A 21,078-nucleotide genomic window follows, 5' to 3' on the forward strand; every position below is an offset into this window, starting at 1 on the left:
GCTACATTTTTTCTGATTCAACTGCCTTCCTATGAGTCTCTTACTGCCCTTTAAATGTTAACTTCTTCATAACAGCCATATGGCAATATACGTCTTAGCTGCCAATGGTCCATACAGTTACCACCTATACAACCGTAGTTGTGCGATATATCAAACTGGCAGAGAATTTCATAGGAAAAACTTTGGTGTGCTTCATTTTAACATAACTGTCCGGTTTTCATGTAAGCACAGTGATTTTTCTCTATTACAGGCAATGTGAATGGCATTATCTGAGACAGCACGTGTTGAGATCATCTTTAGGTCAGGTGAACCAAGCATATGTCATTATAGACGACTTTCACCAATGCCACCCAACCAGACCTTCCATTACCCACAGTGCAGTCGTCAAACCAGTTGCAAAATTCTGAGAAACAGGTTTTACATAGTAACAAAGTATGTTAGGCTGAATGCAGACAATGTCCATCTAGTTCAGCCTGTTTCAACCCCCCCCCCCCCCCTCCCGTTAGTCCAGAGGAAAGCAAAAAAAGAAACCCCAACCAGCCAATTTAGCTAATTTGGAGGAAAAAATTCCTTCCTGACTCCATAATATGAGCCAGAGTAATCGCTAGATCAACATTTGAGATTTTGCCATCAGCATGTCCTCAGGCAGAGAGTTCCACAGTCTCACCGCTCTTACAGTAAAGAACCCCCTTCTGTGTTGTTGATGAGACCTGCTTTCTTATAGACATAGAGGATGTCCTCTTGTTACCGTCGCAGTCCTGGGTATAAACAGATCATGGGGCCCATTAGTGAATGAGAGTGACTGAATGATCACTATTTAAAATGAACAATAAGTGAACAACCCAGCGATGATTTTCAGTCCTGCATAAAATGAACGCTTTATTGTTCAGTTGCTGCTTAGTTTGGATGCTATTTTTGAATGATAATAGTTCTGTGTAAAAGGGCCTTAAGCTTTCACCAACACTTCCCATTTCTTCCCTGTGCTTGACAGTTACGACAGTTAGGCCTCATGTCCATGGGTGGGTCGGAGTCTGTCCAGGAAATCCTGCACAGAATCCAGCACTGCCAGTGGCTGGTAAGCCCTATTTACCTGCATTTCCCTGGCAGCGGGATCTCCAGCGTCCGCACGCATCCCTCCACTTTCAGGTCACTGTACTGCGCATGGTCCTCATGGCTCATTGTCAGATATGCACAGTACAGGTTTTTTTTGCAAATCTCCTGCCGCGGATCGGACAGCTTCCATTGACTTCAATGGAAGCCGTCCCTGCGGGATCCGCAGAAAAAAAAAGGAGCATGCTGTAATTTGTTTTCCGGACCAAAAGGTCTGCAAAACAAATCTTCATGCTTAAATTGCTTTGTAGACGCCTATGCATCTCTATTGGCGGCTTGATCTGTGGATCTTCCACGCGGGTGTCCCTTGCGGGTTCCGCAAATCAATCCTGCCCGTGGACATGAGGCCTTAAGGTTCACTGCCAAAATAGAAGTTACTGTAAACCCTGGTGTATGTGATGTAACACCAGCATAAGTCATGAATTTGTCTATCCTTGCCTGAATTGTATTATTACACAATATACAGCATATCCTGTCTCACTTCTTTAATAAAATCCGCAGCTTCCCCCCTATTTGCTGCAGATTTTATCTGTTGCATTTGGACTTTAGTAAAAGCACATTGTACTGTACTACGTTGTGTATTCTCAGTGTGGACACGCAACATGTGGGCTTAGCCTGGCTTTGTGCCCCAGTGTGTGCTGCGATTCTAGTAACGCCTCTGCTATTGATATCTTTTCTTCTGTTTGTTCTTACTTTATAGTTTATAAGGCTACGCAGGTTCACTCTGGTATTTGTTCTAAGGGAGTGTTAGATTATGGCTGTCACCTACAAACAAACCTGACTGTACCAGGATATATGCAATACCAGGGAGTTGTCTGTACAGCAGAGCACCTGCTGCGGAGCTGCAGATAAAACAGCTGCACGGCAGACAAATGGACAGAGGAGGCTCTTGGGTGTGTGTTTACAAGAGTAATTCTTCACCATGTGGTCAGCCTGTTCTATGCAAACTGAAATGGTTTTTAGCTGTGCAGCTTGTACAGATGAAGCACAGCAGAAAACCGCACTGCAAAATCACAGCAATTCGCTATGAAACCATGTGCATCATTTTTATGCAATTCTGGACTGCAAGGTCAGACACTGTGAAGAGAAGCCGCCGCGCTCCCCCTGACAGTAGCTGCATTCAGCTTCTCTTCACAGGATGCGGTATCACTTCTAAAGCAGAAGGGCAGCAAATAAGAGAACAGGGGCTAATAAAGTAATTACAGCTGGATTAACAGCAGCCCTAATACACAACTTGGATGTAGAGAGGTGTGACTGGGATAGCATGCCAGAGTGCAGGCACACATAGTAGAAGCACGTCTTCAGTGGCTGTAATCAGCTATATAGCTAAAGACAGGTTTTCCATAGCTGCAGTCTTCAGCTGCATAGCTGAGTAAGATAGGGGCAGCCAGTCTGGATCAATTTCGGATTAAAAGGATCCAGAATTGGTTAATTAAATAAACTGAAAAAGGACTTAAAATTTCCTATTCTTCACATAAAAAAAATAAAAAATAAACAAAGGATGTTTACTCTAAGGCCACCTGCAGACGGCCGGGTCGGATCCGCGAACCCGTGCCCCTGCAGAGACCTGCGGCTCATCCGCAACCGACGTCTTCAGTCTCCTGCTATGCGTTGGCTGCCGGCCAGTCGGCGCATGCGCAGAGCAGAGCTGGCCTATCACTACTGACATTTCTGTGCGGGCCTCTGCAAGACCCACACAGAAATAGAACATGCCGCGATTTGTTTTCTGCTCGTGTTTTCACGCGGATAAATCGCGGCTGTGTGCATAGGTTTGCGTTTTTAATGCAATCCTATGCAGGCAGGCACGGTGGAAATTCTGCAGGAATTTCCGCCCGTGTGCAGGGGGCCTAACTGTATTAAGATTTTTTGTGGTCAGACGCATGCGCAGTGCAATTTTTTTTTCTTTTGAATGTCCTGCTTTCCTGCGGATCCGTGGCACGTCCACAGTGACAGCTGTGGCCTTGTCGCGGATAGGACAGCTTTCATTGACTTTAATGGAAGCCGTCCCGAGGGATCCACAGACAAAATAGAGTATGCTACGCTTTCTTCCCACGCGTGCAATCCCCACCCCGGGAGAAAAATCACATCTAAATGCTTTAAATTGCCCTGCGGATGCTAATACATCCCTATAGGCTTCTAGAGCTGCGGATCTCCAAACGGGAGACGCGCAGATTTTATAATTACAATCCGCCTGTGGATATTGGGTCTAAGGCCCAATGGGGAAAATAGATTAAATCCATGCAGGTCTCCCGCATGAGTGATCCGCATATAATATTGCCCAAAGGATATCACTGACCATCCGCTGTTAGTTAAATAGCTGCAGATGGTATTTTTAAGCGATTTGCGGATGGCCCACGCGGGAATTAAGACGCAGCATGCTGCATTTTAACGCGGATAACCTGCAGACGGACTCAATTGTCCTCTATCTCAAATTGATCTCCCGCATGCAAAAAAGAGACAATTAATAGTGGATCCGCTGTGGAAAGTTCGCCGCAGAAATCCACATGGGCCATATTTTCCCCGTGGACACGAGGCCTTAGGCCGGTCTCACTTGAGCAAGTTGGATTCCGCATGCGGGAGGCCTGCAGCGAATTCTGGCTGTGAGCCCGGCCAGTGACCATACGTACAGCACTCAATTGTATTGCGTATGACCGATAACCTACACAGGCAGTCATGCACAATACACCTATTTTAAATTCTTATTTCCCGCGTAGTCGCTTAGTGATTACATGGGTACCCGCAGCCCACGCGCAATGTAATTGTGTATGGGCTGTGGGTATATCCGCAACCATAGAACACAATAGGCTCTATGGTCCAGACTCCGCGGTAAAATAGAACATGCTGTGTCTCATTTTCTGTGAGCAGAGTACGCAACTCTGACCCGCTAAGGTGAGCGTAATTGTGTAATCCAATGTATTTGATTGAACAGCGTATTACCGCGGATCATACGATCGAGGAATTCGCAATTCAAATCCGGTTGTGTGAGACTGGCCTAAGGCTTATTAGTCTATTTTTTTCTTCATCCTCAGAAGAAAAGGCAACCAGATGTAAACCTACCTTTGTATGTCTGCTAAAATGACACACTTGCATCTGCACAATAGAAACCTAAGGGGGACACCCTATACAGAATACAGCACACTTTTTTTGAATATGTAGGCAAAAACATAGCTAAATTTATGAAACTGTCTGAAAGAAAAACTGTCTGTTGCCCATAGCAACTAATCATAGCACAGTTTTCATTTCTTAGGCCTCATGTCCACGGGGAAAATCAGGCCCGCCGCAGATTCTTCATGGAGAATCCGTAGCGGGTCCCTCCTGCCCCGCAGACATGAGGCCTAAAAAAAAAGAATAAACTCACCTGCTCCGGACGATGCGGTTCTTCCCTTCTTCGCAGCTGGATCTTCTTTCTTCGGCCCGGCGGATGTGCGCATGCGAAGAAGGGAAGAACCGCATCGTCCGGAGCAGGTGAGTTTTAAATCTGGTACGGATCTTCTGCGGATCCGGATAGCTTCCATAGGCTTCAATAGAAGCCTGCGGGAGCCGTCCCCGCGGGCGACCCGCACTAAAATGGAGCATGTCCGGATTTTTTCCCACACGCGGATTCGCGCCTGACGGGAAAAATGACATCCACAGGTATTTAACTACCTGTGGGTGTCCAATGCATCCCTATGGGGCGCGGATCCGCGTGCAGGAGAAACGCTGCGAATTTTAACCCCGTGGACATGAGGCCTTATAGTGCTCTTGAAAAGTGCTGTGATTGGTTGGTTTGGGCAACAAAGACAGTTTTTATATAGCTCACCAAAGACAATTTTGACAGGAAAACTCATACACATATTTCCACATGTAACTCCATGGTGACCTCAGGGAACATGTATATTGCATGTGCTTGGCATTTGTGTGGAGGAGATTCGGGAGCCAATCCGGCTCCACACACAGCTGGTGTCGGCTGTCTGACACCCAGGCGCAATAGCTGCAATCAGAGTTCACTCCAAATGTGGCAGTTATCTTTGTAAAAGTCACTGTCAATTCTGACAGTGGCATCTAAGTGGTCCAATTGTCGTTGAGAACTCCCGATTGCCCCCAGTGATGAGATCCAGGGCGGCCTAGAATGTTTGCCTATTAAAATGTGATGCTAAACAAAGTGCTGCAGGTTAATGAGTACTCAACACTCAGCACTTTGTTTAGCATCTATGACATTCCTCATCTACCGTGGATGGGTCTAATTGCTAGTATATTGCATTCATGTAACAATATTAGAACCATATTCTTCAGAAATATGCCTTTGAAGTAAATGATAATTAACAACATTTAGAACTTTGTTTAGCATTAATAACATTCCTGATTTACCGATTATGTTACTAATTGCTGATATATTGCATTGATATGCTAATATTAGAACCATATCCTTTACATTGACCTCCAATTGTAATTGTACATTTAGCACTAAGCACTTTATTTTTGCTGCAATTTTTCTGCTGCTACTTGTTCACATTAAATGAATTTTATGCCATTTGAATATTTATCTGACTAGGATATGTTTGGCAGCCTCACACTGGTTGAATGTTTGAGTGTAATATTTATGCCATCTGTATATTAATATGACTGGCACATGGTTGGCAGTCTTCATATTGGTTGAAGTACTGTTTGGAGTTTGAGCTTTTGTGCTAGAGCTGATTTTTGCAGCTTAGTGTACAAGGACCTGATATGCTTTTTAGGAGGCTGGAGCACGGGGATGTCCTTATCAGGGCAATCACTGCGTTACCCAGGGTATAATAGTATTGGGTAACAACTAGAGATGAGTGAGCACGCTCTGATAAGGCAGCTACTCGAGCGAACACCGCTCTTCTTGAGTAAATGCATTCTCATCTCTCTCCCTCCCGCGCCGCCCCCGAGCCTGCTCAGATGAGAATGCAGTTACACGAGAAGAGCGATGCTCGCTCGAGTAACTGCCTTATCCGAGCGTGCGCGCTCATCTCTAGTAACAACAGTTTATGTTTTATTTTTAATGTCCTGTCCCTTTCTGTGATAGTTGTATAGCATTTGGAATTGGATACATATCCATTTTCCAGTGATTCAGCTACGACAAGCAATCTAAAACATCACTAAAGATTATACAAGGGAATATCCTTTTTTTCCAGGAATTTCTTTTCATGGTATATCCTTAGGATGGGCAATCACTATGTGTATCAGGAAAACCCCCACAGCCAGGAAAATTAATTTAAATCACTTACACCCCACAATGCACTTTAATTGAAGAGGTTCTCTGTAGTCTCCCATACACTTGCACCTCTTCTGTGTCATCATAAAATGAAGTCATAACTCCATGACCATCTGGATCGGTGAATAGGTCAATTCTGCAAACACGATAATCCTGAAATGGAAAACCAAACCAGTGTTTTACAAATGATTACAAAACCGATGGTTGCATTTGTAGTACAAGAAGAATCATTTTCTCTGCAGAAAGGAATCTTATATCCATTTCATATTTGAGATGTACCCTGTAACTAACAAATTTGCATATTTTACAATTTATTAATCCTGTAGCCTGAAGTAACTACATGAATTTCCAATTTTCTTTTAAAAAGAGGACAGATGTTACAAAGTAAGCGCAAGATTCAGATCAGCACTCCAGAACTCGATAAGTCTTCATTGATGTAAAAGCTTGATAAAGACTAGAGATGAGCGAACGTACTCGTTTCGAGTAATTACTCGATAGAGTACCGCTATTTTCGAGTACTTCAGTACTCGGGTGAAAAGATTCGGGGGGCGCCCTCTCTCTCTCCTTCTCCGCCCCACTCCCCGCTGCAACCCCCCACTCACCCAAGGCGCCCCCCGAACCTTTTCGCCCGAGTACGGAAGTACTCGAAAATCGCGGTACTCGGGCGAAAAAGGGGCCTGGCCGAGTACGCTCGCTCATCTCTAAGACCTAAAACAGGTCGAAATGTCGTACAGCATGTTTTTACTGTTGGAGAAATAAAGATATAATTTTACATCTATGAAGACTTATCGAGTTCTAGAGTGCTGATCTGCATCTTATGCTTATTGATGGTTGGAGGGTCTGTAAAGGCCCGACACTCGTCCCTGTGTCTCTGCGCTCCCGTGCTCCTGCACGGGTGCTAGCACAGCTGCCTGGTTCACGGAGCGGCCAGCATGGGGGGGCAGGGCAGTGCAGGAGATTCCTCTACTCTCGCTCCCCCACCCATCTCAATTGAGATACACAGCGGCCATTCGCTATTGAACGCTCGCTGTTTAAACTAAACAATGAGCGCTCATCTTTTATGCTACGTAAAAGATGAGCGATGAAGCTCATCGTGCAGTTTAAATAGCCGCCGTTCAATAGCAAACGGGCGCTGTGTATCTCATTGAAGAGCGGCACGGGAGCGAGAAGAGAGAAACCTCCTGCACTGCCCTGCCCCCCCTGCTGGCCGCTCTGTGTGCAAGCCAGCTGTGCTAGCTCCCGTGCAGGAGCATGGGAGCGAGGAGACACAGGGATGAGTGTCGGGCATCGTTTGCCCGACACTCGGCCTGTGTAAATGGGCCTTGAGTCAGGACCCAGTCTTGGATTGTGCACCACGTTTTGGCTTTCCCACTTACGGTGTTCTGGGATTGTGCTGCGGTCTAACACTATTATTAGATGTTGCAAAGTAGGCTGCCACAAAAGAATGAAACTACAATAGTCTTAAATGGTCACTGACTTTTCAACCAACTTGTGCTTTTGCGATAGCCAAATGTGCTAACCAGATAGATGTAGCATTCACACTTCAGCTAATGGCACATACTGTATTTTTCATCCCAGTGTTACACTCTACATCATTGTTTCCCAACCGGGGTGCTGTTGCACCCTGGTGTGCAGCGGGGCTTCCAGGTTGGAAATAACTCATCTGATATTAAATGGGTTTTCCAAGCAGTGCCTGCCAGAATACAGCGGTATCCGAGCGGAAGCGAAGCTCCAATTCCTGTCTAGTGTCCGGCGCTCATAATTGCAGGCGCAGCTCTCACTGAAATCAGTCAGAGCTGCGCCTGCAATTACGAGCGCCAACCACTATACAGAGGTCGCAGTAGCAGCTTCCACTCCGAAGCGGTGTATTTCAGCGTTCGCTGCCTGGAAAACCGATTTAGGCTGAGTCCACCCAGGATTTGTACGGAATTTTTCTGTGCAAATTCCAGATTTAGAAAAGCTCATCCACAAATTGCAGAAAAAAAATCCCCACAAAACCTGTGCGAAAATGGACATGCGGTGTGGAATTTAATTCCGCAGCGTGTCTCAATTTTTTTTTGCAATTTCCGCTGAGGGATCCATTCCTTCTCAATGAGGGGGTAAATTCTGCACAACATGCGATAAAACCCACACTAAATGGTGCGGGCATTGAGACAAGCTTTCTGTTGCTGATCTGCTACAAAAGGTCTGCTCCGGACACTCTGCGGCAAATCAGCCCAGTGTGTATTTACATGTAGCGGCGATTCTGCAGATTTTCTATGGCAGAAAATTTGACGGCAAAATGAGCAGCATTTCCACATAAGACATCATACACCCCATTGGTGTAGATTTTCACTTGAAATCAGCTGCGCTTCCACAGCTAATTTCAGAAAATACTGCACTCCCTTCCACTCCCAAAGTCTTTGCGCCCTCCACACCTTTTTCACTGGGCTTCTGACGACCCCTAGTGAACACAGTGCCGCTGGTTATCTGAGGTGGAAGTGGCCAGCGGCGTTGCGCTCACTAGAGGCTGACAAGTGCCAAAAAAAAAGGGAGTTAAAATCAAATATTGTGATAAGCCACACCCCCATTTTTGGCAGGGGTGTCCACCGTAAAAAAACATTTTCATTTGGTTCGTAAAAATGTTATTCTATATTCAGGATTATTTGACACTGCAAAATTTGCTGAATAGGAGAAAATGCTTGTCAGTAGTATTCAAAATGCTAATGGATAGACTATTGTTATTCCTAATACTCCACCCCCTGCGTGGGATAATGTGAAAGTATGAACGGCATATGTGTCAACCTTGGTACTTTAATAAAACCGTTGAAACAAAAAAAAAACATTTTCTCAGGGGTGCCTCAAGGCTGAAAAGCTTGGGAAACACTGGACTACATTTGACAGGTAATGATATATTCTCATTATACACTGGATTATACAATAATCAGTGTGACCATTATCTAGTAACTGATTATGCGTAGGCTATCATAAAACCAGATCTGACTTCAAATCTGACCCATTTAAAAGCATTCATCCAGGCATAAATGAAAGTTTAAGAAACAGTAGAAATACTGCAATTATTCATATGGGAGTACACGGTCATTGAAAGTCCTCAAACACACACAAACATGCAAATCATAAAAAGGAACATAAAAAGTGAAGCCTCTGTTTGGGAAGGGGGGGGGGTGCTGGAGAATTCATACTGGGATTTCTGACCAGCATTTTATTCTATTATTCTGTAATGGAAAGTCCACACGTAATGGCATTTAGGAACTGTAGAGGAAATATGTAACACTTTAGATATATTTATAAATTAAAGATGGACAGATTGGCAAACCTGTCCCAGATAGTAACATACAGTTTATTAGTAACATTTTTACCTTCACCACGTGTCTTAAAGAACCAATTACGACTGGTGATTGAGAATTTTCATCTTGAGATTCATTTCCCCATGGGTTAGTGATATCTATGTCACCTTCTTCCAGTGCTATGGTCTTCCCCTCATAATTAGGGAGTTCATAAAGTATCCAGCTAAAAAGGAAATAATAAGTGTAAATGAACTAATACAATGATTGAGAACTCATGGTCTTTATGTCACTAGTGATGGATACAATGCAGCAAACGGTATTAAAAAAATATGCAATATTTATTTGTAATTAAAGAAACATAAATTGGTAATGTTAAATAACAAGGAAATCGGTTAACCTTTACCGTAGATTCATCTGTTGCTAGCTATGGCTTAATCCCAGGATTACCTTATGTACAATAAGAAACAATGCGACTTTGCACTTGGTATAGAACAACAACACCGGCAAAACTGTCATGAATGTTGTAATCAGATCAGTCCCATTGATCAAATGCGTTTAATGTAATGTCAAACACAGTTAGTCTCTAAAAGGGTATAGCACTCTACTATTGACACTGTCTCCTGAAACATGGTGTCACACTCCTATATCACTATCTCAGTCTGTATCTCTGAGCAATAAGTTTGCTAACAGTCCAGGTCCTTTGGGGCGTGGTGCTCTACTACAGTATGCAACAAGCCTGTTGGTTGCCAAGTCCCTACGGTGTGCATACCTAGCAGTTTTACTGTAGCATGGCTCACAAGTTATTGCCAACACACTCCACAATGTCCTCCTTGGTCTCTGGCCATTGCACAGCTGCTCTCTCTCCTGCTGGGCTCCAGGTAGCACAGACCGCAGGTCACCTAGTCTCTATAGGGTGTTCTCAGTTCTTCTTCAGCAGTTCAGACAGCCAATCTCCTGGACTTCCCTCCTGTCACTGGGATTCTGTAGCCCAGTCTCCTGGCTCCCTCTGGTCAGCCGTAGTCTCTATTTTCTAGCCAGCAGCCCCTCTCTCACCAGCACAATCCCTGTACATCATAGTCCCTGTGCTCTTTTGCTGTGGCACAGCTCAAAATTTTTTTTAGCCCTCATTCAGACAAGCGTGCTTTTAGCGCTGCTTAGCAGGGCTCAAAACACGCTTCTATAGGAACCATTCGTGCCTCGGATCGTGTGAACGGGCTACTTCACGAAGCTTGAAGAAGCCTGTTGACGCGATCTTTTCTGGACTATAGCAGCGCTCATCTGAACGAGGCCTTATAGTGCACTCCTAGCGCTAACTGTTTGGGCTCCTTTGGGAGTGGTTGGAGTAGAGCTTCCTGTTCAGCGCTGCTTGCTTCCTGCACCTGACTAAACTACTATGCACCTCTCTTTACGGATAGTCCTCTGCGCTCTACTTCCCTCTGCCCTGTTTGACAGGTCAGAAAAAGCTTAGCAAGGCTAGGAGCCGCTGTAATTTGCAAAAGGGAGAATGGAGTACCGCTCTCCCATCTTACATTTACGCAAATGTAAAATATTATATTGGCCAAGAGTAACATAGGTACAGTTTAACTATGAGGGCAGTCTACCCAAATGCCCCATTAGTTTCAGATTGCTGAAGGTCAATAGTCCATATCCTGAGGTTTCTAGACACATTTGGCATCCAAAATACAATGAGTGGTATTAACTAAAAGAATAAATTTACAAACTTCTTACCATCCTCTTACAGTTTTAACACAAATAGTAGGTGAAAGTTCCCAAGCAGTACAATCCATGACATCAGAAAAGATTTCAAACACAGAGCCTCCGTATTCAGGGTCCGTAAGAATTACCACCTGCAAAACATTAAGCACAAAAATGATTTTGAGCAATCACATACAACAACAAGGACTTGTACAGCTAATATACAAACATTTACTTTACCTTTCCCGGTCTTGGGTTTATTTTCTTGGAACCTCTCAAGGAAAACGTCTAAAACAAATAAAATACATATCATGAATAATTAGGAATAATTTTCTTCAATTCCATGGATTCCAGCATGTATACATACACACACTATATTATATATATATATATATACATACACACACACACATATACATATATATACACATATACATATACATACACACATACATTTCACGGACTGCAGCTACGTAGCCTGCAGATGCCACTGTTCGCATTGCAGTCTGCTGATTAGATAAGTACTCAACCGGTCAAAAGCTTTAGAACACCTCCATTTTTCCTGTTATTTTTTATGCTAACACAGTTCAAGTCCAGCAAATAATGTGAAATTCTTCAAAAGGTAAAAAAGTAAGTTCTAAACATAAAAAGATTATTAAAATTTTAACCTGAAAACGCAACAGTCTGAATTTATGATTTTAACCAAAGGGCATTTTCAGGGAACACATTAAAGACGGCTGCTCTGCAGCACAGACAGAATATTATGGTTTGAAATTGAATGTAAAATATTCCTCAACTTATTGTCTCAACTTTTGTAATTACTTTCAAACCCTCTGATTCTATATAACCAGTGTTGGAACAGACTGCATTACAAAACCCTCTATGATACCATTTGGGCAGTTTTGCTCTTTAGGATAGAGCACATTGCTATCATAATGGCAAAAAAAGACAATTGACTAAAAGACAGACCGACCATTACACCCCTTAGACGTGCAGGTCTGTTCTACAGAGAAATTGCCAAGAAAGCCAAGGTGGCAGTCAGTACAGTTTCCTATACCATCAAAAGGCACTTGGAAACTGGAGGAAACTCTGACAGGAAGGTAGATGACAGGTGTGGTAGATGACAAGTTTGCAGGGTTAGCTCCTCACAGCACAAGCTCTTCAAGCACAACTTAAGGCATCAAAAAATAAAGAAGTTTTCAATTAAACTGCGAAGAGAAGACTCCTATCTGCAGGTGTGACGGGTAGAGTAATCAGTAAGAAAACCACTGCTTAAATTGCAAAATAAAAAATACTTGTGTGGGTCAAGCAGCATCTTCCAGTGGACTATTAAGAGTGGAAGAAGGTCTTATGGACTAATAAATCTGAATGTAACATCTTTAGTAGGGTTTCTGTGCCTCATTGAGAAGGAGACATAATGGTTCCTAAGTGTGTGACACCAACTATCACACATGAAGGAGGAGGCATAATGGTCTGGGGCTTTTTTGCTGGCTCCAGAGTTGGCAAATTACACTGGAAAAAAAGGGTTACCACAGTATTTTTATACACCATGCAATTCCCTCTGGTGTACGCCTAGTTGGTTAGAGGTTCACATTACAGCAAGACAATGATTCAAAATATACTTTTAGGTTATGTCAGAACTACTTAAGACAAGAAGAAGCCAGTAGACTTCAAAGCATGGAATGGCCTGCACAGTCTCCAGACGTAAACCCCATTGAGCTTGTTTCGGATGAACTGGCCAAAAGGGGGAAAGCAAAGCAACCTACAACTGCAGGACATTTGTGGGAACTGCAAAAATGTCGGTAAGAAATTTCTGAAAATTGTATAAAGCTGTTATATCAGCTAGAGGTGGCTTCATTGAAGAGTCAAAATTCTAGATTAAAGTCTCCTGTCCACGGGCGATTCTGCATTGCGTTATCCGCGGCGATAATCCACACGCGGATAACGCAATGAATGCTTTCCATAGGATAACTATGGAAAGCGTCAACGTAACAAAAGGAGAGTCCCACAGCACACCTCCGTATGCATAAAAAAGTGCAGAGGCCACGGTAGATACGTGATGCAACAGCCACTTAAGGGACCACGGATCCTTATTCCCCAGTGTAATACGTCCAGAAGAGAAGCAAATGGCAGCATCAATGGTGTAGCAAAAAAATATAAAGTTTTATTGCTCCATACAGCAGGCAACGTTTCGACTTTAGCAGTCTTTATCAAGCCTTAATAAAGACTGCTAAAGTCGAAACGTTGCCTACTGTATGGAGCAATAAAACTTTATATTTTTTTGCTACACCATTGATGCTGCCATTTGCTTCTCTTCTGGAACTATGGAAAGCGTAGCCCGATGTACATGAGTGCGCATCCACCACAATTTTCTGCTCGCATATAAAAATCGTGGCATGCAGTGATTTTTTGCGATGAACCTATCATAAAGTTAGTGTTTTCCAGTGGTGGAAATCCGCAGCGTTAGGCTGGATTCACACAAATGTATATTGGCTCGGTTTTCACACCGAGCCGATATACGTCGTGCTCATCTGCAGGGGGGGGGGGGGAGGAGGAGGGAAGAGCCAGGAGCAGGAACTGAGCTCCCGCCCCCTCTCCACCCCTCTGCACTATTTGCAATGAAAGGAGGCGGGACAGGGTGGGGCTAATTCTCCCCACTTAGCCCCGCCCTTGTCCTGCCGCCTTTCATTGCAAATAGTGCAGAGGGGCGGAGAGGAGGCAGAGAGGGGGCGGGAGCTCAGTTCCTGCTCCTGGCTCTTCCATCCCCCCCCCCCCCTGCAGATGAGCACGACGTATATCGGCTCAGCGTGAAAACCGAGCTGATATACGTTCGTGTGAATCCGGCCTTAAAACGCAATACCTGTGGGCAGTTGGCCTTAATTTGGTGAAACAAAGTTAATTATTTTTATTCATCTTGTTTATTTGTTCTATGCTTTCATTAAAGTACATTTGAAACGTTAAACTGTGTAAATATCAAATAAAGGCTGGAAAAATTTAAGTGTTCTAAAACTTTTGACCGGTATGGAAATGTTGATTAAATATGACACATGGATGCAGTGAACTGAAAAGTATATTAGTATCATTATGTAGTATGTGTGCAAAGAAAAGGGAAGTCAATTTAGCTGGAAAACTGGAAGGTAACAATGCTGCTATTGAAGCGGGAGTCTATATTTATCTCTCTGGGCTAGGGTTTTCGTTAAAAAAAAAGAAAAAAAAATTGTCTCACATGTTCTCTCATGAGCAGACGAATCCAGAAAGATTACTTAAAAGTCCCTGGCTGGATAATGTAGCCTAACAGACTATTGGGAAAAAAACAATGATCTTCCACTCAAAAAAGGATAGCTTATTTTGTATGCATTAATTAATGTTAATAATCAGATCATGAGATCCATGAATGCAAAAAATGCTATTAGGATTATTGAAAATCATTCTTTAAAAGGGGAAAAAAAAACAACTGTATACATAGGTTGAGAGAAGTACCTTGGAGTATTTCACATTAGCACCATGTTAAGTTGCCATATTTTACAAGTCCAAACATAAATGCTTTCATCTTCGACAATATTAAAGAAGAATTTCAGGTGGCTGTAGGGGTAAAAGGAAAATATAGATGCAAGCTAAAACTTGCCATCCAAAATAGACCTATTGCAGAGGTAACGTGAAACTTCTGAGCCCCAATGCACAACCTGTAACAGGGCCCCCAACTATAATGCTTTATTCATAGTAGTGGGCTCTCTATATGGAGAAGAGAGGCCTTATAGGCCCCCTAAGGCTTCTGGGCCCGGATGCAGTCACATCCCCTATAGTTACGCCAGTGATCTATCGCAGTAATCAGGTTTATATGCAAAACATTTTTTAAAATAATTTTTTGGTGACTTTTTAAAATTTTCGATGTCATGATCTATATTTAAAGGAAGCCTGTCACATAAATTTTGGCCTAGCAATATACCGTTAAGCGTGCGCTGTCATAAATAACCCATTGTTACCTTTATCTTTTGCCAAAGTGATTCTCTCCCAGCCTTTTCTACTATAAACCACGTCATGCATTCCAATTTGAAATGCACTTTTTGTGCTGCACTGAGCAGTTGGACACATGTGCCCGCAGTGACTCTAAGGCCTCCTTCCCACGAACGGATTTACGCCGCGTAAATTCGCGGCAAAAATCCACTGCGTTGCCCCCTGCTATTAGGTTCTATTGAACCTAATAGCACAATGCTTACGGTGCGGAATTCCACCGCGGAATTTCGCACCGTGAAATCACCCGGACTCACCCGCAGCATGCTCTATTTGCCGCGGGTGTACGCGCTGACGGCTTCCATTGCAGTCAATGGAAGCCGTCCGTTCACGCTATCTCCCGCTGCAACCAGCGGAAGATAGCGTGAAAAAACGCTTCCCCGCCTACCGCCGCGCGTCATGTGACACGGCCGGCCGCGTCATGTGACGCGGTGGGCGTGTCACATGACGCGACGGCGGGGAAGCGTCTTCACGCTATCTTCCGCTGGTAAGTATGGGGTCTCTGGGGGGCGCCGTGACGGGCTTCACTGCGGAATATCACGCGGCGGAGCCCGTCACGCTCGTGTGAAGCCTGCCTTATTAGGCTGGACTAACGTCACACACAGAGAAAATATATGTATATGGTAGCTCACAGTCTAGGCATTTACAGCTGACTTCAGCTCCTGCAAGTAAATCCTCCTGTGTGCAGCTCTCATCGCCGAGCCTCCTGGCATCCACAACTATGTAAATTTTGTCATGCACATGCAAAGTCGTCAGTGTGGCGCAAGCACATTGGAGGTGGAACACATGACGTCTCCAGCGGACAGGGCTGGAGGGTTCACTTAGCAAGAAAGAGGGCAGTTTTTAGCAGAAAATGCTGGAAGAGAGTCTAGATCGCTGGCAGGGGTGGACTGCCTATCTGACGGTCGAGGGCTAATTAGCATATGGCGTTGGATGCATTTTTGGGCCGATATCTTTGCATGGGAGACACTTTGGCAAAGTTCTTTATGACAGCGCACACTTAACAGTATATTGGGTTAGTGGGCCAAAATTTAGGTGACAGACTTCCTTTAAAAATAAAAAAAATATTGAAAATCCTGCAGCTCTCACACAGAGTACTGAGCCTAATAATAGTCTGACAATTTTCAGCATTCACCTCATTATCATCACAGGCAGGCTTACAATAAAAGGTGTCACCTGTAGATAGGCAACATACAATCCACCATCCACAAGTGATGGTCACAGCGTATCTACTCCCTCTCCCTGCATTATGACCTATGTACAGGTCACAAAACATGCCTAGAACAGTCTGTCATAGAAGTCAATGAGTCCGCTACTGTGCTTTGCGTGAATGGCCCATGAAGCTGCTGTAAAGCATCTCTCTAAAATCTACTGAAAAACAAATCTCAACCCAGTCAAGATGGCAGCTCCCATAGTCATGCACAGACAATCCAGCAAAAAAAAAATTACAACCAGAAAATAAAAACAATATAAAAAGGTTTCACTATCTGGTTTAAATTAGGAAAAAAATATGGATGATACATTTCCTGTAAGGAATAAAAAAATATTTACATTTTAAAGTATGCAAATACACGCGCCAACAATCGGCTGAAAAAAAATTGCTCAAACAAGGAATAGTTGTAAAAGGGAGTGCTGAGCGAAAAATTGCTCATTAGTTGTCAGTCACTTCATAAATGACTAGTAAGTGACTTCTTGCTCAGTATAAACAAGCAGTCATGAAAGACTGCCTGTTCACAGTGAATGGAGGCGGGCGAACGGAAGAGATCTCCAGCATGCTCCACCTCCATTACTGAATTACTATCGCTCCTGTGTGAAAACACAGGAGCGATAGTTGTCCCCTGTAAAAGTACCTTAACCCCCTTAAGGACTGTCCCTTTTATTCCCAATTTTTTCTTCTCTCCACTTTAAAAAAATCATGGCTCTTAAATATCCATCGACGTCGCTGTCCGAAGGCTTGTTTTGGGCAGGATGAGTTGCGTTTTTCAATGGCACTATTTAATGTACCATGTACTGTACTGAACAACTTAATTTTTTTTTAAAGTGGGGTGAAAATGCAATTCCGCTGTCTTTGGACGAGACTTGTTTTTACTGTGTATGATTATTTTGCATAATTTTTTACTTTGCTGTACTACTTTTGAAAAGCACAGTATCTCTGGAGAGAAATGCAATTTTCTGCTGCCATAACTTATTTTTCTGTTGACATAGTTCTGTGAGGGCTCCAGTTTGCGGCACATCCTGTAGTTTCTATTGATACTATTTTGGAGTACATATAACCTTTTGATCGTTAATTAATTACATTTTTTCTTGGAAATGGGAGGACCAAAATAGTTCTGACGTTACAAGATCTTTTTTTCTGACGAGGTTCACCACATGGAACTAATAATGCACTGTTTTGACAAATCGGACTGTTATGTTTTTTTATTGTTTTGATTTTTTTTTTTTATTACTATTATTATAAATATGGGGAAAGGTTTTTTTTTAACCTCTACTTCCTTTTATTTTTTTCTAATAATTAATTAAATTTTTTTACTTAAATCTTTTGATCAAATGATGTTTGATCACTCGTGCACTATAATGTAATACCGTAGTATTAAATTATACTGCTATCTGACAGGCATTTGATCATGCCACGCCACAAGTATGGCTTAATAGGTAGTCAGCCATAGCAGCACTAGGGGCCTTCAGAAGGCCCCAGTTTGGCATGGCAACCAAACGGCAACTTGTGATCGCATCGTGGGGATGGAAGGCCGCTGACAGCAGCATTTAATGGGTTATCAGTCATAATTAGTGCCCACGCTAATCACGGCTGTTGCCAGCGGGTATCAGCTGTAAGAAACAGCTGACACTCTCATTGTATGGCATGGGCTTGGCTCCCGATTCCCCTAAATGCACAGGAAGTAACTGTACATCCTCTGTCGTTAAGGGGTTAAGACTATTTTCACGTCTCTGTTGCAAAATTGCTTTTTCACAAGAAAAATAGCAATCCGATTTTTCAAGTGCCACCGGTGTCCAACATGCGATGGATCCAGCACTGTGTCGCATTCCCCATTACTGTGCCTCGTATACAATTAGGATGCTGCAGAGTCCATACAGACGATCAGCAGGGGTGAAGTGAGTCGGCCAATCTGATATCCATGACCTATTCTATTCTAAAGCACATGTCATTAATATTTAAAATTACTGGAAAACCTAACTTTTACTTAATTACCTATCCATTTTAGGGCCTAATGGCCAACCATTTTTCAGATTTTTCCCCCCCATCATCGCATTCCAAGAGAACTTTATTTTTACATCAAGTTTGAGAACTTATTTTTATGACAGGTTGTACTTAATAGCATCTTTTTGGGGGAAATATAATGTATTGTATAACGTTTATTGCTTTTTTTTTGGGGGGGGGGGGGGTGAAGGTGAAATCTAAAAATGCTGCCATTGATTTTTGGGTTTTGTTTCTACACTTTGCACTATATAGTATGAATAACAATTCTACGGCATTACCAAATTAGTTTTTTCAAGTAAGCCATAACATTTTTCTTTTTCTATGAAGAGAACTGTATGAAGGCTTGAAGTTTTGTGGTATGAAATATAATTTTCATTGATAGCATTTTTTTAGTTGTTTTTTTTAGTGGCATTCACCATGCAGTACAAATGACATGTTAATTAAATTGTGTGGGTCAGTACAATTACAGCAATATCAAATTGATATATTTTTTAGGTTTAATAGAGTTTTATTAAGTTTTCAACTTAATTCAATTTAAACTTGCTACCTTCATCCACAAAGCCCTCCACAGCACAGCGCCCCCCTATATTGCATCCCTCATCTCAATCCATCACCCAGCCCGGGCTCTCCGCTCTGCTAACGAAACCAGACTGAGCGCCCCTTTAATTCGAACTTCTCATTCCCACCTTTAAGACTTCTCCAGAGCAGCACCGGTCCTCTGGAACGCATTACCAAAGGCTACCCAAGCAATCCAGGACTCGCAGAACTTCAGGCGTGCCCTAAAAACGCACCTCTTCAGGGAGGCATACCGCATTCCCTAAACAAACCCCTCTGTACTCCGCCTGATAACATGCTCCCTGACCTACTGACTGCAATCCCTGCTAGCCATCATAAACCGCTCCTGCAGTCATACTGTTTCTGCCGTCACAGGGCCAAATGTCTGACCATTGATAATGTGTATATCACCCCTCACTCTCCACCTCGCCATACCGTGCACATCTCCAGCCCCTTTTCCTTCTGTATCACCCCATTACTTGTAGTATGTAAGCTCGTTGGAGCAGGACCCTCACCCCTATTGTTTCTATGAACTGATTACTATGTAACCGTGGCTCTGTAATTTTTGTACTTTTGTCTTTCTGTATCCCCCCTGTCTATGTAAGCGCTGCGGAATATGTTGGCGCTATACAAATTAAGTTTATTATTATTTTCATATAAACAAGTACAAAACCATGAATAAACAATGATAGGAAAGGCACAAAGGTGGTCTCTTACTGGGCCTGCCAAAGACACGGTTTCATGTAGCAAATTCCATGCCTGAGACATAGGAACAGGACACTGTATAATACCCAACCACTGTAAGGCTCCTGTTACACGGAGCAATAAAGCGTTCACATAAGCGAAAGATGAGAGAGTTCGCTTGTGCAGTCAGATACATCGTTCACATTCAATGAACCATATGCGAATGCAATTGCGAATGACTAAACAATCACAGTTCAAATGCAACGAGGTGCGAATGAGCGCTTACTTTTTACTTATATAAAACGAACGATGAGCGACAAGCAAACAAATTCTCGTTAATCACTGGCCGAATTTACACTGAGCAATTATCACTCAAATTTGCACAATTCAATGATTCTTTGAACGAATCGTTCTTTGTAAAAGAGCTCTAAGGGCTTGTGAGTACAGCACTGAGTCTTGCAGCGTTGTACTCATCACAGCCGATCGCTCAACTGGCAGAGACTGCGTATGGGCTGTGATAGTCACGCCACATTCCCGGGACTATGACGTCACGGACATGCTCATTTTGACTTTTTTTTAAATCACCCGCTCTGTGCAGAGTGGCGCTGTGTATTAAACGCTGTCCATTTGCAGGCATTGCGAGGGGACAGCATTTCAGGGCTCTGTATAAAACATGGAGAAATAGAGTATGCTGCGATTTATTTCTCCTGCGTTTTATACGCATGTCCACTCACAGTTCCATCGCAGGTATGAATGGAAGAATGAAAGTCCATAGACTTTGTCCCTCATTCACAGTGTGCTACGCACGGGACATACGCGGGGACAATACGCGGTGTGTCCTAAAAAGCTTTCACTGTCCCGAATTGCAGCTTCCAGCAATTAGGTGCTAATAGAGTGTAAAACCATCATAAAACAGCCAAAGTCAGTCCAGAAGGGGCAAGGAAAGGGGAGGAGAGGAGGAACAAGAACAACAGAGAGCAAGAAATAAAAAATAAAACAAAAAGAGAAAGAGGTAGAGGGGAGAGAAGTAGCCCTTTCCATACTGAAAGGAGTGAATTTATTACCACAATGATGAAACCCTCCCCTAAGTGATTAGGGACTGAAAGTCAGGGCTGCCATACTGTGTGGAATTTACAAGGGGTCACCCGAGTCCTCTGCCACCAACTCCTCCTGGACCCTTTCTACAAGTGAAGGGATCTAAGAAGATTTGCAGCGTAATGTTAAGACAGTATGAGCAACCAAAAGAAAATTGTGAAGACGACCCTTTTTAGTAGCAGTTAAGAGCCAAGTAGCATTGAAAA

At 43.2% G+C, this 21,078-nt stretch overlaps 1 protein-coding gene across 3 annotated transcripts in view; it reads right to left on the reverse strand.

The window, feature by feature from the left end:
* Positions 1-21,078, reverse strand: part of CRYBG1 (crystallin beta-gamma domain containing 1) — a 230,065-nt gene that overhangs the window by 24,095 nt on the left and 184,892 nt on the right. For all 3 annotated transcript variants that reach the window (XM_066607882.1, XM_066607899.1, XM_066607890.1), the window contains 4 exons: positions 11,551-11,598; positions 11,344-11,462; positions 9,688-9,838; positions 6,342-6,481 (listed from right to left, as the gene is read on the reverse strand). In XM_066607882.1, the coding sequence (XP_066463979.1) occupies positions 6,342-6,481; positions 9,688-9,838; positions 11,344-11,462; positions 11,551-11,598 (458 nt within the window). The remainder of the gene's footprint in view (positions 1-6,341; positions 6,482-9,687; positions 9,839-11,343; positions 11,463-11,550; positions 11,599-21,078) is intronic.

The sequence above is a fragment of the Eleutherodactylus coqui genome, chromosome 1, assembly GCF_035609145.1.
Source record: "Eleutherodactylus coqui strain aEleCoq1 chromosome 1, aEleCoq1.hap1, whole genome shotgun sequence".
Taxonomy (NCBI): Eukaryota; Metazoa; Chordata; class Amphibia; order Anura; family Eleutherodactylidae; genus Eleutherodactylus; species Eleutherodactylus coqui.